Source organism: Tiliqua scincoides, chromosome 2 (genome assembly GCF_035046505.1).
Source record: "Tiliqua scincoides isolate rTilSci1 chromosome 2, rTilSci1.hap2, whole genome shotgun sequence".
Classification (NCBI taxonomy): domain Eukaryota; kingdom Metazoa; phylum Chordata; class Lepidosauria; order Squamata; family Scincidae; genus Tiliqua; species Tiliqua scincoides.
The window spans coordinates 138,446,775-138,459,305 of record NC_089822.1 but is presented as its reverse complement, the minus strand read 5'-3'; the positions used below and the strand labels follow the sequence as shown (position 1 = coordinate 138,459,305).

The 12,531-nt window shown below is 42.6% G+C and overlaps 1 protein-coding gene across 1 annotated transcript in view; it reads left to right on the top strand.

The window, feature by feature from the left end:
* Positions 1-9,545, top strand: part of MMD (monocyte to macrophage differentiation associated) — a 43,630-nt gene extending 34,085 nt beyond the window's left edge. The window contains exons 4-7 of the mRNA XM_066617939.1: positions 559-633; positions 2,044-2,145; positions 5,216-5,285; positions 6,404-9,545. Coding sequence (XP_066474036.1) covers positions 559-633; positions 2,044-2,145; positions 5,216-5,285; positions 6,404-6,604 — 448 coding nt within the window. The 3' untranslated portion in view covers positions 6,605-9,545. The remainder of the gene's footprint in view (positions 1-558; positions 634-2,043; positions 2,146-5,215; positions 5,286-6,403) is intronic.
* The last annotated feature ends 2,986 nt before the right edge of the window (positions 9,546-12,531 follow it).

The window sequence follows — 12,531 nt, the reverse complement described above, 5'->3', positions numbered from 1 at the left end:
CTTACTGAGAGAATAAAGCTCCTTCACAGTTTGAGAAATGCGGATGTATGATATTTTGACTACTAAGGTGGTTGAAGTGGTTATTTTAATATTGAGACAAACTGCAAGGATTTGGACATATTGAAGAGCAACACTATATTTCCAATAAACTCTTCTCCTTAATTCAGAGTGATCATGGAGTAGAGTGTGCTGGCTCATGGGTAAAGAACCCTGCTGTGTGTACAGAGGCACTTTTACTATATTCTCTCTGACTAGTAAGCATAATTTTTGGATCTCTAGTTAGGGGGGCTCTTTGGTGTGTTATCAGGTGTGCTCCCTGGGGCATTTGGTGGGGCCGCTGTGAGATACAGGAAGCTGGACTAGATGGGCCTATGGCCTGATCCAGTGGGCTGTTCTTATGTTCTTAAGTGCACCTTAGTGATGGAACTACATGCTACATGAGGCAAAACATTCTGTTTTTTATTTTCTAAGAGCAGTTGTCTTCAGTAGGAGAATAATCCTTCTAAAAGCTTGCGTCTCTTCTTAGTGATCTGTTGCTTTGTTTGCCTTTCCATTTAGGACAATGGAGCATTGTTTTCATATGTGTGACAGAATGATGATCTATGTCTTTATTGCGGCATCGTATGCACCATGGTAAGGATTAAATATCTTTTTGGGTAGCTAAAATTGAAGTGACATATTATCATCCCAGTTTTCACTTGTCTGGTTAGTTGACTGATTGTGCATGGTCTAATCTGCTGGGGTTAGGCTAGTGAAATCCTTTTTCCATTAACTAAATTAAGGCTTTTATTTGTCTTTGCATTTTAACACAGTTGCCTGATCCAGCAAGGGTAATGTGCGTACAGCAGTAAGTTTCTGCTATTACAGTTGCAGCTGGCTTGATAACTGCATACAAGAATTCTGTGTGTGTGTATCTTCTGAATTAGGACCAGAGTGGTCATATGTGACCCATCTTTATTGATATTGCAATGTGTCTGCTCTCCCAAAATTCTAGTAGCCTTTAATGCAGTGGTTCCCAACCTTTGGTCAGGCGCTACCCCTTAAGGAGCTGACTGGGGGACCCATAGGTGCTGTTAATACCACACTTCCTGTTTTCCTGCAGCCGCCAAACACAAGTAAGTAAAAACCTTTTTACTTAACCATGTTCAGTGATAGCAGCAGTAGCAGTGAGACCTGGAAGTGTCATACTGATGGCACCTATGTGTCCCTGTTGGGTCACTACCCTCCTTAAGGAGGTAGTGTCCCAAATGCTAACACCTGCCCTAAGGGGTTACAATTCCTAGGTTGGGAAACACTGCTTTAATGGAATTCATAACACAGGCCAGCATACATTTTGCTTCCTTAAATGTTACACCAATTCCTGGGAATATTTGGGGTGCTGATTCCAAAAATGGCATTTGTTTTGCCCTATCACGTCTAGTTTTGGAGACACGGCATAGCCTCTTTAGTGAATGGTTCAAGCAGCTTCCTCATGAGGAAGCCTCCACCATGGCTTCCTCATGAGGAAGCTGCTTGAACCATTCACCAATGAGGCTGTACTACATCTCCAAAACTAGACATGATAGGGCAAAATGGATGCCGTTTTTGGAATCGGCACCCCAAATTCATATCACACCACCATAAAGTTTGGGGAAAACTTTTCTGACCCTCATTTTCGTAGGCCTGTGTAATTTTCTTAGTTTTCATGGCTTTCAGTTTGATTGCTGTTTATAAGCCATTCTAAGCACCTGAAGAGGCATGATTAAATTAAATGCATTTTTATTTGCCATTGAGAGTTAATTTTTTTTAATAGAAAGTATTTGCTATCAACCATAAGCAGTTAGCTCTAAGGAAATTTTGACCTCTGTCATGTCTATTTTTAATCTTAAGAGCTGATTATTATTTCCTTTTTTTAACACTAAATAATACATCTCAGGGACTGTAAAGTTAAGAAATGAATATCTTGTGTCTGAGGACTGTTTTAATCTTTTTGTTAGCAGAAATAGATCTGCAGAATTTACCATCTATTTACTATTTCTGTTATTACCTTAATGCTTTTTTTAGGTTAAATCTTCGTGAACTTGGACCTTTGGCATCCCATATGCGTTGGTTTATCTGGCTAATGGCTGCTGGAGGAACCATTTATGTATTTCTCTACCATGAAAAGTAAGAAATAGCATGATCTGTACTTTAATTCACACCTTTGCCAATTAGGTATACAGGTGGAACTTATTTATCCGCATTAGTTCCATTCCGTGACTCATCGTGATTAACAAAAAACGCATTGTGCTAAATGCCATAGAGTTACACAAATACACTGCAGCCTGACACATCCAGATGGAAGGAAACTAAGGCAGCTGTTCTCAATCCCCTCTTCTCCCCTCCGTACTCAGCCTTCCTGTTGCCAGCTGTCCTGCTTCTCTCACAGTTGGAATGGTGAGCTTGCTTGAGCCTCTGTGTCCCAGGCGGCCTCCCAACAGCGCTGCAGGTTCTCCTCCTCCTCTTCGCTGCTGCTGCCGCCGCCCCTACAACCCTCCCTGGCCACCATCATGGAAGCTCCTATGCCCCGGAGCATTCTGGGACTTGTAGTCTGGCTCTCTGCTCACCCTCACCTGTCTCTCCACGGCTTCCCAAGGCTTGCTTGGGAAGGCGTGCTGGAGCAGGAGAGCCTGCATCATCTGGGGGGGGGTGGGGAATTCGGCAAACACTCCCTGGGTTTTTTAAAGCAATCCCCTCTCCTCCCCCTCCTACCTCCCTCTCCTCAGCCCTCCCGATTGCCAGCTGTCTCGCTTTTTTCACAGGTGGGATGCTGAGCTTTTCAGAGTCCAGCCCCATTTGTTTCTACTCAGACATGAGCCCCATTGTAGTCAATGGGGCTTACTCCCAGGAAAGTGTGGAGAGGATCGTAAGCTATATCTCATACTTTGCTTGGTGGGAAGGCTTGCTTGTGTAGGTGATTGCCTGCATCATGGGGGGGGGGGGAATCCAGCATACACTCCCTGGGTTTTTTTAAGCAATTCCCTCTGTTGCTACCTCACCTGCCCCTGAGTGAGTGAGTGAGTGAGTGAGAGCTCCACCTTGCTGCATGTGTTCTGGTTACACAGGGTTTTCTGCCCCCCTCTTTAGCCTCTTTGCTGGCTGAGGGGCTTCAGGAATGTTACTGTTCCTTCAAAAGGGGAACCTTTTCCATGGCTCCAGGGCTATTCCCTGCCTGGGCGAGGCAGAGCCTTTTTGCAGTGTTTTGGGCTGCCTGGAAATGGAGGGAGAGGCCAGCGCAGGGCAAAGGAGGCAAAGGTGTGTGTGACTTCTTAACCCGTTCTAACTATCGGGCAGAAGTCAGAACAGAATGGAGCCCACACTTCTGCAGCCTGCTTCCAGTCCTGAATCATGGTTTTTAGTAGTGTATCAGCATGGGTACTTAATACATGCATTTGTCTTAAGAATTTCAAAATGGCAGAAATACATAAACAGAAGGATGCAAGAGTTATCCTGACTTGTGAACGAACATTTTACATCTAGAGTAACATACCTTCCCTTTCAGCGACTATTATTTGTGGTGATTTTATGTAACAAAAATTAGAACAGAAGCATCCTACTTTTATCCCAGTTCTCTTGAGTTTGCCACTCAGCTTTTGCATTAGCTCTTTTAATTTGTGTCTCACCATGTCAGTGCCAGGCACATCCCTGGAATGCAGGAAAGAATTACCATTTTTCACTTGTAACCTCCTTTTGATAAATAATTATTGTTGTCAAGAATATATACCACTTTTCATAAAAAAAAAAACAAAGTTCACAAGGTGGTTTACTAAGAAAATAAAACCTGCTTGATACATGAAGGAAGCTGTTCTCAAACAAATCTACATATTCTTTTCTTCCTTCCCTCCTTTCACCCAAATAGAAACTGCTCCCTTTGACTGTTTTCTTCAGCTTGTTTTTGGAACTAACGCACCAGTGCTATGCTACATGGAATATGTTTCCTGGCTAATTGCCCAGTCCTGCCCCATCACTGCTGGGTGCAGCGGCACAAAGATGGCAACCACTACATCCAGTGGAACCAGGAAGGCTTCCTGAGGTCTCTTTAAGGGAAGAAACTTTTGTTCCCCTTCTTCCAAGGAAAGCCCCAGGCCCTGCAATCGGGTTACTCACATCTGTGCCAGCTGTTTTGCTGGCACAAATGAGAGAAGTCCTGTGTCAAGCATTGCAGCCCGCCCTTCCCCCCCTTGGAATGTCTTTCCCCCATCCGAAAAGCTGCACCGCCTCCTGTTGGTGTTGCTTTATCACCAGCGGCTGCCCATAATCTTCTGCCCAGCATTGAGGCCCAGCACCAGTGCATCCTACTCGCCAGGTGCCGTAAATGAGCTTTGCAGCGCATTTGCGACACACAAAGCTGGCGGTACACTCATACGGCCGGCACAAGAGAACTCGGGATTGGGCTCTAACGGCCCAATCCTATCCAATTTTTCGGGGCCATTGCAGCTTTGAGGTAAGACATCAAACGTTCCCTTACCTTTGTTACTGCTCCCCTATTGCAGGATGCAGCACAGAGTGATAGAAAGTTGGATAGGATTGGGCCCTTAGTTGAAATGCCATTCAAATATATTTTTGTCCTTTAGAACATTTTGGCCCATCAGAGGAGAAAACTCTCCATTGATTACCTATGCAGTAGCATCACTAAGGGGGTGCAGGGGGTGCTGACTGCACCAGGTGATATGCCAGGGGCCAACACCACTACTGGCCCAAATTTTTAAAATCTTATTATTTTTTAATACCATCATGTTATATCAATCGATGCATAATTTCATGTGGAATGCAAGGAAACAAACCATGTTGAAATACCTCTATCAAAAGCTATAGCAAAAAAAAAAGGAGACAGGGCAATGGTACATCACAATGCCCACTGCCTGGGGCGTTGCTCCACCCACTTCATGGGAGGAGGTTCATCCCAGGTGTGATGCTCTGGCCTGTACTGGGTGACACAAACCCTAATGTCACCACTGTACCTATGGGATATTGCTCTTAATATTGGGAATTGATTGAACAGTAGATTTCATTTTGTGGAGGCCTAGTGCATTAAAAAGTAAGAAAAAAATCCCTGAAGAATCTGAATTCCTTGTTGGTATACCAGCATGTACACGAATGAAAACATGCTGTGTTTGGAGTAAGGAGGCAATGTGGCTTTTGTATAATTACAGTATGTACCATGTACCTTTTTAATTCTTTTTTTTTTTTTTTGTAGGTATAAAATTGTAGAGCTCTTCTTCTACTTAGCAATGGGGTTTTCTCCTGCCCTAGCAGTGACCTCAATGGTAAGGATGAATATTTGCTTAAAAAATTATAAATAAATATTTTTTAAGCAAATCCTTTTAAAATTGATTTGATACTTAGCATTTAAAAGAGGTCTGGAATGTCAGTTCAGTTTATCTTGACTTTGTCTCTTTCCCCCCTCCTTTCTTTTAAATAGTTTGGACAAAGAATACCATAAATGCTCAGTAAAGAAGTAGGCATTATTTTAAGATTCCCTGCTTAGCCCAGAATAAAAACCAGCCAGATGCTTCTAGGAAGACCACAAGAAGGTCATGGACTACCTTATTTGCTTGAACCTAGCAACTGGTATTCAGATTCATGCTGCCTCTGAGCGTGGAGGCGCCATTTAGTTGTCAAAGCCAGGGGTGGGCAAACTTTCAACTTTAGGGATCCTGGACCTTTAACAATTGTATAGAAGAGGGAATTTCAGCAGGTGAGGCTTGTCATCTGTTAGTTAACAAGCTGCACCTGCTGAAATTCCCTTTTCTATACAATTGCTAAAGGTCCAGGATCCCTGAAGTTGAAAGTTTGCCTACTCCTGGTCAAAACTAAGGGCTGTTTGACACATCCTCCACAAATTGGCCTAAAAGAGAAACATAAGGGGGAAAACAGTAAATGTACAGTCCTCTGCAGCTCCCCCTTAAAGCAGCATTTCTCAACATTTGTTCCTTGCTGTGCAACTTCACATGGTCTACCTATTAAAGTAGGTGGACTGCTTTAGATTGCTTTAAAAGTAATTGAACCAATTCTTCATACAAGTGTCTGTTGGTGTTGGCCACAGCAGCTAAATGGGTTCTCCGGGTTCAGGAGCAGTAAGCCTGTGTGGACTAGTTACTGGGGAGTAAGTTGAGATGTCTTGCATTCATGTTCTCTTTGTGGCCTTCCTGGAAATGTCTTGCTGGCCATGCTTGAAGCCATTTTCTTGATTAGGTGGGTCCTTGGACTGATTTTGCTGGAATCTGTTCATGTTTAGGTTGTGTAATTGTTTTATCTAGGCTGTGTGCACAGTTTCAGTAGATGCATTATACCTTCACTGCTCACAGCTATGGGGGGGGGGGAATGTTGTGTACATATGAAGACAAAGAGTAAATTGTTTTTGTCTTTTTTCATTAATCCACAGAACAACACTGATGGTCTTCAAGAAGTTGCCTGGGGAGGTCTGATCTATTGCATGGGTGTGATCTTCTTCAAAAGTGATGGGATCATTCCATTCGCTCATGCCATTTGGCATCTGTTTGTTGCCACTGCTGCTGCAGTTCACTATTATGCTATTTGGAAGTACCTTTACAAAAATCCTGCAGATATCATCCGTCACTGGTGATGTTAAACACACACACGTTTGCAACCTGCACTAGCCTCTGACTCAGTATTATGTGGGTAAAAGAAATTCTGGGAAATGGGGGGCGGGAAATATTGCACAGGGTAAAATGCACTGACTTTGATAGTTTTCTGAACACATTTACTGTGAACTGAAGTGACAAAAATGTGTCTTAGAATTGCTGTTCATGTATCAAGTGCTGGACATACTATACTCCAAGCACTTTTCCTATGGAAGTCTCTCCTGGAATAAATGGGAGTCATGCAAGAGCATTGCACAGCTCCTATTCATTTCAGCATGGCTTGTGTGCCCTTTTGTATTACATCCACTGTCAATAAGTAAGTGATGGCTTCGGTCTAGCACAAAGTTTGGTGACTTCAACCTGCTTAAATCAATGGGTAGAAGTATGCCTTGCTGTGGATTGTGGCATATAACACCATATTGCATTACTGATAGTCCATTCCACATTAACAGGGAAAACAGTGTAAAAATGGCTGGCTGCCTGGTGTTTACAAATTCTTTTTTTTTAAATAGACTTAATTGGTTTCTTTTTGCAACTTTAAACTTTTGAAATAACAGTTTTGAATTGTGAAAATTGATGCAATATCAAAGACTTAATTCCTTTCTTTTTTTAAAGTTGCTTTCTGCCACTTTTTCATGAAATGTTTAATAAAATACAAATCATGGATAGATAATTTTAGCTTTATTCCCCAGACTTTTACTGATGCGCTTTTATATATAAATGATTGTTTTGTACAAGGATTTTAAAAATACAAACTGCTGCTGTTGTGCAGTTGTACCAACAGTGAAATTTTGCAGGAAAACAGCTACATTCCACATACTGTATTGACAGATATACCTCTTTGAAAGGTTTTTATTATAAGCGTGTGATAATGATGAATTTAAAACTTGGCTCTTCCAAGCTTTATTCTGAAAACCTGCTTCCCTCCACGGTAAACTGAATTGCCCAATTTGGGTTTAAGAATGCAGGTAGTGCTAACTAATGCACGAAACCCATCCCACAGTGCCATTTCTAGAGGTGTGTGTCTGTGCATCCACAATATGAAAGCACTCTGGAAATTGGGTTCTCGTGGTGCAGGTGGCCAGCAACTACCAACTGCAAAGTGCAAATTACTCTGAGAAATCTGTGATTTTTATAGTTATGTAAGACACTTACAGCCCAATCCTATCTAAATCCCCGCGCAGCAATGCAGCGGTGCTGATGTGGCTTCCACTCTATCCCGTGGGAAATGGAAGTCTCCTCAGGGTAAAGGGACATTTGTCCCCTTGCCCCAGGGTAAGCCCCAGCAGGTACAGTGGGTCAACTCTGACCTGTTCCAGTGATATTGCTTGCACAAATGCACATTGATCTGTTGCAGGTAGAGCGGGTCCAGGAAGGGAGTTTGGATAAAACGTGCACCAGTGCCACTGATCCCACCGCCCTACTAGGTCCAATCCGCCCACATTGCCTCCTGGTTCTGCTTTCCCCCACACAATTCTGCTCTGGACTTACCTGCTCCAGTGGGCCTTCTGGTGACCTGGGCCTTGCGCTGTCACAAAAGCGCTTTATGGTGCTTTTGCGACTATGTGCATCAGTGGAACATGCATTCCGCCAGCACAGGCTGTCAATAGGATTGGGCTGTTGTTCAAACAACAAGGCATAGAGTTGTAAAAATGTTTAACATAGTTCCTACTAGGTGTCAGTATGAAGCAGATACTTTGCTGCTTCTTTCCAAAATTCTAAACCATTACTGATAAACTTTGAACATTAATTGTTCTTCACATACCCAAATGGCCTTTTCAGGGAGGGAAGCCTGAAGAACTTAATGTGTCTCATCAGTCTGGGACTTAAAGTAGAAAAACTGGGCTTTAAGTGTGCTGCTGTTTAGCATCTGGGACAATGACCTGTGGTAGCAATTTGATTGTAGAACATGTGCATTAAACAACAAGGTATTATAATCCTCATTGTAATTATTTGTGTCCAGTTACTGTAGCGTGTCCCACTGTACTATGAATGTCTTATATTAAGATTGAATTTATTCTTTTTCTAACTTGCTCTTTTTCATGGCAGTGTTTTAAAAACTAAAATGGAACATGTTGCCTTTTTCAGATTTTGCTCTGAATATTTTGCCTGTCAAAACAGTAGATCAGTACCATAGAGGTGGGGATCTTCCCCTCTCGGAATAATATTTCATCTCTTCTAGACTTGCCAGCGAGTTGTTGTGTATTGTAGAACTGTGGGTGCATTTGAGTGCATTGTGCAGGAAGGGATGAGTGCTAAGATAAATACAAGGGCATTGAACCTTGGCTTCTACACAGTATTAGCTGGTGACTGCAAAATTGTCCCAGACCAGGTATGGTTGCAAAGGTTTTCAGGGTTCCAGGACACACACAAGGCCCAGGAGAAATGGGGTTTGTACCACTCTTGTCAGTGTTGTAAAATGTTCATCATGCACAATTGCAAGAAAATGCAGCAGCTCATGCCAACTTTCCACATGAACATGGGAACCCCAGGTTGGGGCAGAGCAAGCTGAATTTTCTAAATGGTGAGCAGATGAAATGGCAGAACAGAAAATACTGTGACAGTCCTAGAACATCTGAATGCCTCAGTTGTCTGTTTTCAATTTTTAATTAATGTGTCTGACTGTAATATTCACTTTTTGTGAGTTTATGTATTCTATTCACGTGCAGTACCATCATGACCACTAAAGTATATGTACAGCTTTCTGCTTTTGTTGAAACAAGCTCCAATTAGCTCTGCTAACTCTATGGTAACATCTCATGGTCTTTTTAATGTTTTTTGTTTAAGAGTAAACAGTGTGTGTGTGTGCTTTTTTAAAAGAACAAGAACTGAACTCGCCAAAAATACTTGGAATTCTGTCTTGTCTCTGAAGGTTTAAATGTACTAGATTTATTGCAAATAAAGATTTTTGTGCAACTTAAATCATTCTGGTGTATTTTGTACTTATTGACTTGGCTGGGGAATGGGAGACTAGAAATGTAAAATTTTGAAGCCACAGAAAATGCCTTCCCTTTTTTCTAGTAAACTTCACAATTTGGCCCATCCTTCTCTGTCTTTGGAACTCCTCCTTTGTGATTTGGGGCAAGTAATCCCTCTGCCCACTGACCACACTCTACTGTTTGGGGCTTGTACCCTCTTCTGAGATTCTTGAATTCAGATGAATATGTTTTGACAGAAGTATAGTAGTAGCTCTGCTGAGGTAAGCTCATATGGTATTGTGGGACTAGAACGAATAAGGAGGAACGGAGCTCTTTCTCTTTTGGATGTTGGTGTGTCTACCCAACGCCAAGACTACTTTTGCTAGTTGCTTGTTAAGAGTCTGCCAGCTCCTCTCTAACAGCCAACCCTGCATTCCCAGACCAGGGGAGAATCTTTTTTGTACCTTTCTCATGGTACAATCCTAACCTGCTGTGCTGGCCTGGGCTGTCACAAACATGCCACAAAGCACGCTGCAACAGCCTAGAACTTAGGAGTGCCATCAGGAAAGCCTGCACTACCTCATTGGCACTAGAACAAGTTGTAGTGTGTACCAGAGCACGTAAGAGCTGCTCTGAGCAGCGCAGGGGTGGGGAAAGGGGTGGACAGATTGGGTCCTGGGAGGGGGGTGGGATCGGCAGCACTGGCGCATACCCAATCCTATCCCCCTTCCTGGGCCTGAAAATCTGACACTAGGCAACTCAGAATTGTGCCAGCTATTTACCAGGCACAGATTAGAGTCGCCCCATTGAGCAGGATGCTGCTTTACCTGGAGTAAGATGATTGTGAAGTGACCTCCAGCCTACTCAATTTGCACTTAGGATGCAGTGTGGCTACGCTGGCCCAGCTGCATTGGTGCAGACTAAAATTGGGCTGCCTGAGAGAAATGCTATCCATTCTTTCCTGTGGACAAGCCACATTGATCACAATGGAATTTACTTCTGCATAGATACACATAGGATTGTACTATTAATCTCATTGCTGTCTCAGCCCAATCCTGAGCTGCTCAGTGCACAGGGCTGCTGCAGCATTGAAAATAGCTGCCACAGCATCCTAAACACTCTCCAGGCAGTGCCGGTGGCTTCTTGGGTAAGACGTGTATCCCTGCAATGGGGCTATTTGATTCTACGGCAACCCTTAGGTTGCTTCCTTCTCACAATGTAATGGCAAAAACAGTTTAAATTGGATGAATAATGGTATATTTCAGGCTTTTGTTCCCCTTTGGGGGTCTTTGCTTGCTTGTGCATCCTGTACAAGTAAGAGCATGATGCACAAGTTTGGTTGGGAGAGTGGAAAGCCCTTGACCTGTTGTGACCTTATCCCAATAATGATCTTTGTGTAGTTTCCTTGATGTTAGCTTTGTGTTACCTAGATGTTAATTGCCACCCCTATGTCCTCACCCACAAGAAGTTTGTACCAAATAGCAGGAAGCTTGACTACTGTCCTAAAGTAATGCATGTGTAAAGTATTGCTCAACAAGAGGAAATTCAGCATGACACTTGTTATGGTTTGAAAATTCCTTTTTTGTGCTTGGTGTAATATGATTATAGAATGCTTACCATGCAAATAGGCATGTTAACAGTACTTTAACAGCATGTTAACAGTAGTTAGCATTAATCATTAAAATGTCTGGCTTTGGGGGCTGAGAAGATACCCCAGTTGTAGATAAGTCTTTTTTTTTTTTTTCAAAACTGCACCTTTCAGCGAGTTTAAATTTTGAGGAAGTGTAAAACCTCAATCAGGCCTTTAATGTACAATAGTAAAATTCTTAAAATAGCATTTGTCATAATGATGATCCTCCTGAGTTGCTGTTTCGGTGCAACACTGGTTTATTGGGTTGCACTATTCCAAAGGGTCCCCTCATTTGATGTCCTCTTCCTTTCCTCTTTTCATAAACTTTCTGTTGACAAATCTGTCCAAAGGACTGGACTATAAACTCAGTCTCATTTGAGCTATACAGTATCAGTTATTTGCATTAACTTAAACAGGAACATTTATTCTAATTCCCCTCCCCCAAAATATATATATAATATATAAATAACAGAAGATTGCATGCACTGTGACTGCAATGCTTTTAACAGTAGTCAGAAGACTGAGAACCACATTGCAGCTGTCAACCCCAATTTCTAAACTGCACTTTGAATTCTTTAATGTTATTTTATTAGAGAAGCCAGACAGACCATAAGAATGTCACTGAAACAGAGCTCTGTAGGTGTCTACTGTACATTGGTACAGGATGGGATATCCACATAGTCATCCAACCATAGCCCATGTTAAAAATAGACTGCAGAGGTCTGCAGAATGTAAAGTAGCTGTAGTGCCATCTGTCTCTGGGCCAGGTTGTCAGGCAAGTATCTCCTCAAACACTGATGATGTGACTTCTCATGCCTTAAGCATTGTTTCCGAGTCTGATATCTCCAGGCTTTTCTCTCAAACAAATACTTGCTGCAGGCACAATTCCTCTACAGAAATCTGCAGTGTAAATGGCGGTGATTTTGGATAGTTCATGATGTGGGAGAGGAGGGACAGATCAAGCACAAGTCATGGTGTATATTTTGTTCCCTGCCCCTATTTTGTAGCAGCTGAAGTTCAACTTTCACATCTTTGCTTGCAGTTGCATGTGACAGCTTCCCACTGCAAGACAGAAATGTGCAACGTATGGGAATTGTTTTCAGGAGGAATGCAAAAGCTCGACTGGTAAGGGCTGGCCAAGTTGGGCAATGGCTGAGGACTTGTTCTCACCAGAAGACTAACCTGCCCAGACTGATTCCTGGTTCCTCAGACCTGGTGACAGCTCAATGCACCATCAAGGATGGAACATGGGAGGGCCAGCATAGAACTTTCCCCTAGCAACCTGACAACTGTACTGCTTACAAAGGAACCAACCAATCCCTTTGAAACGATCATTTTCATTGCACTATAAGCTATAAGT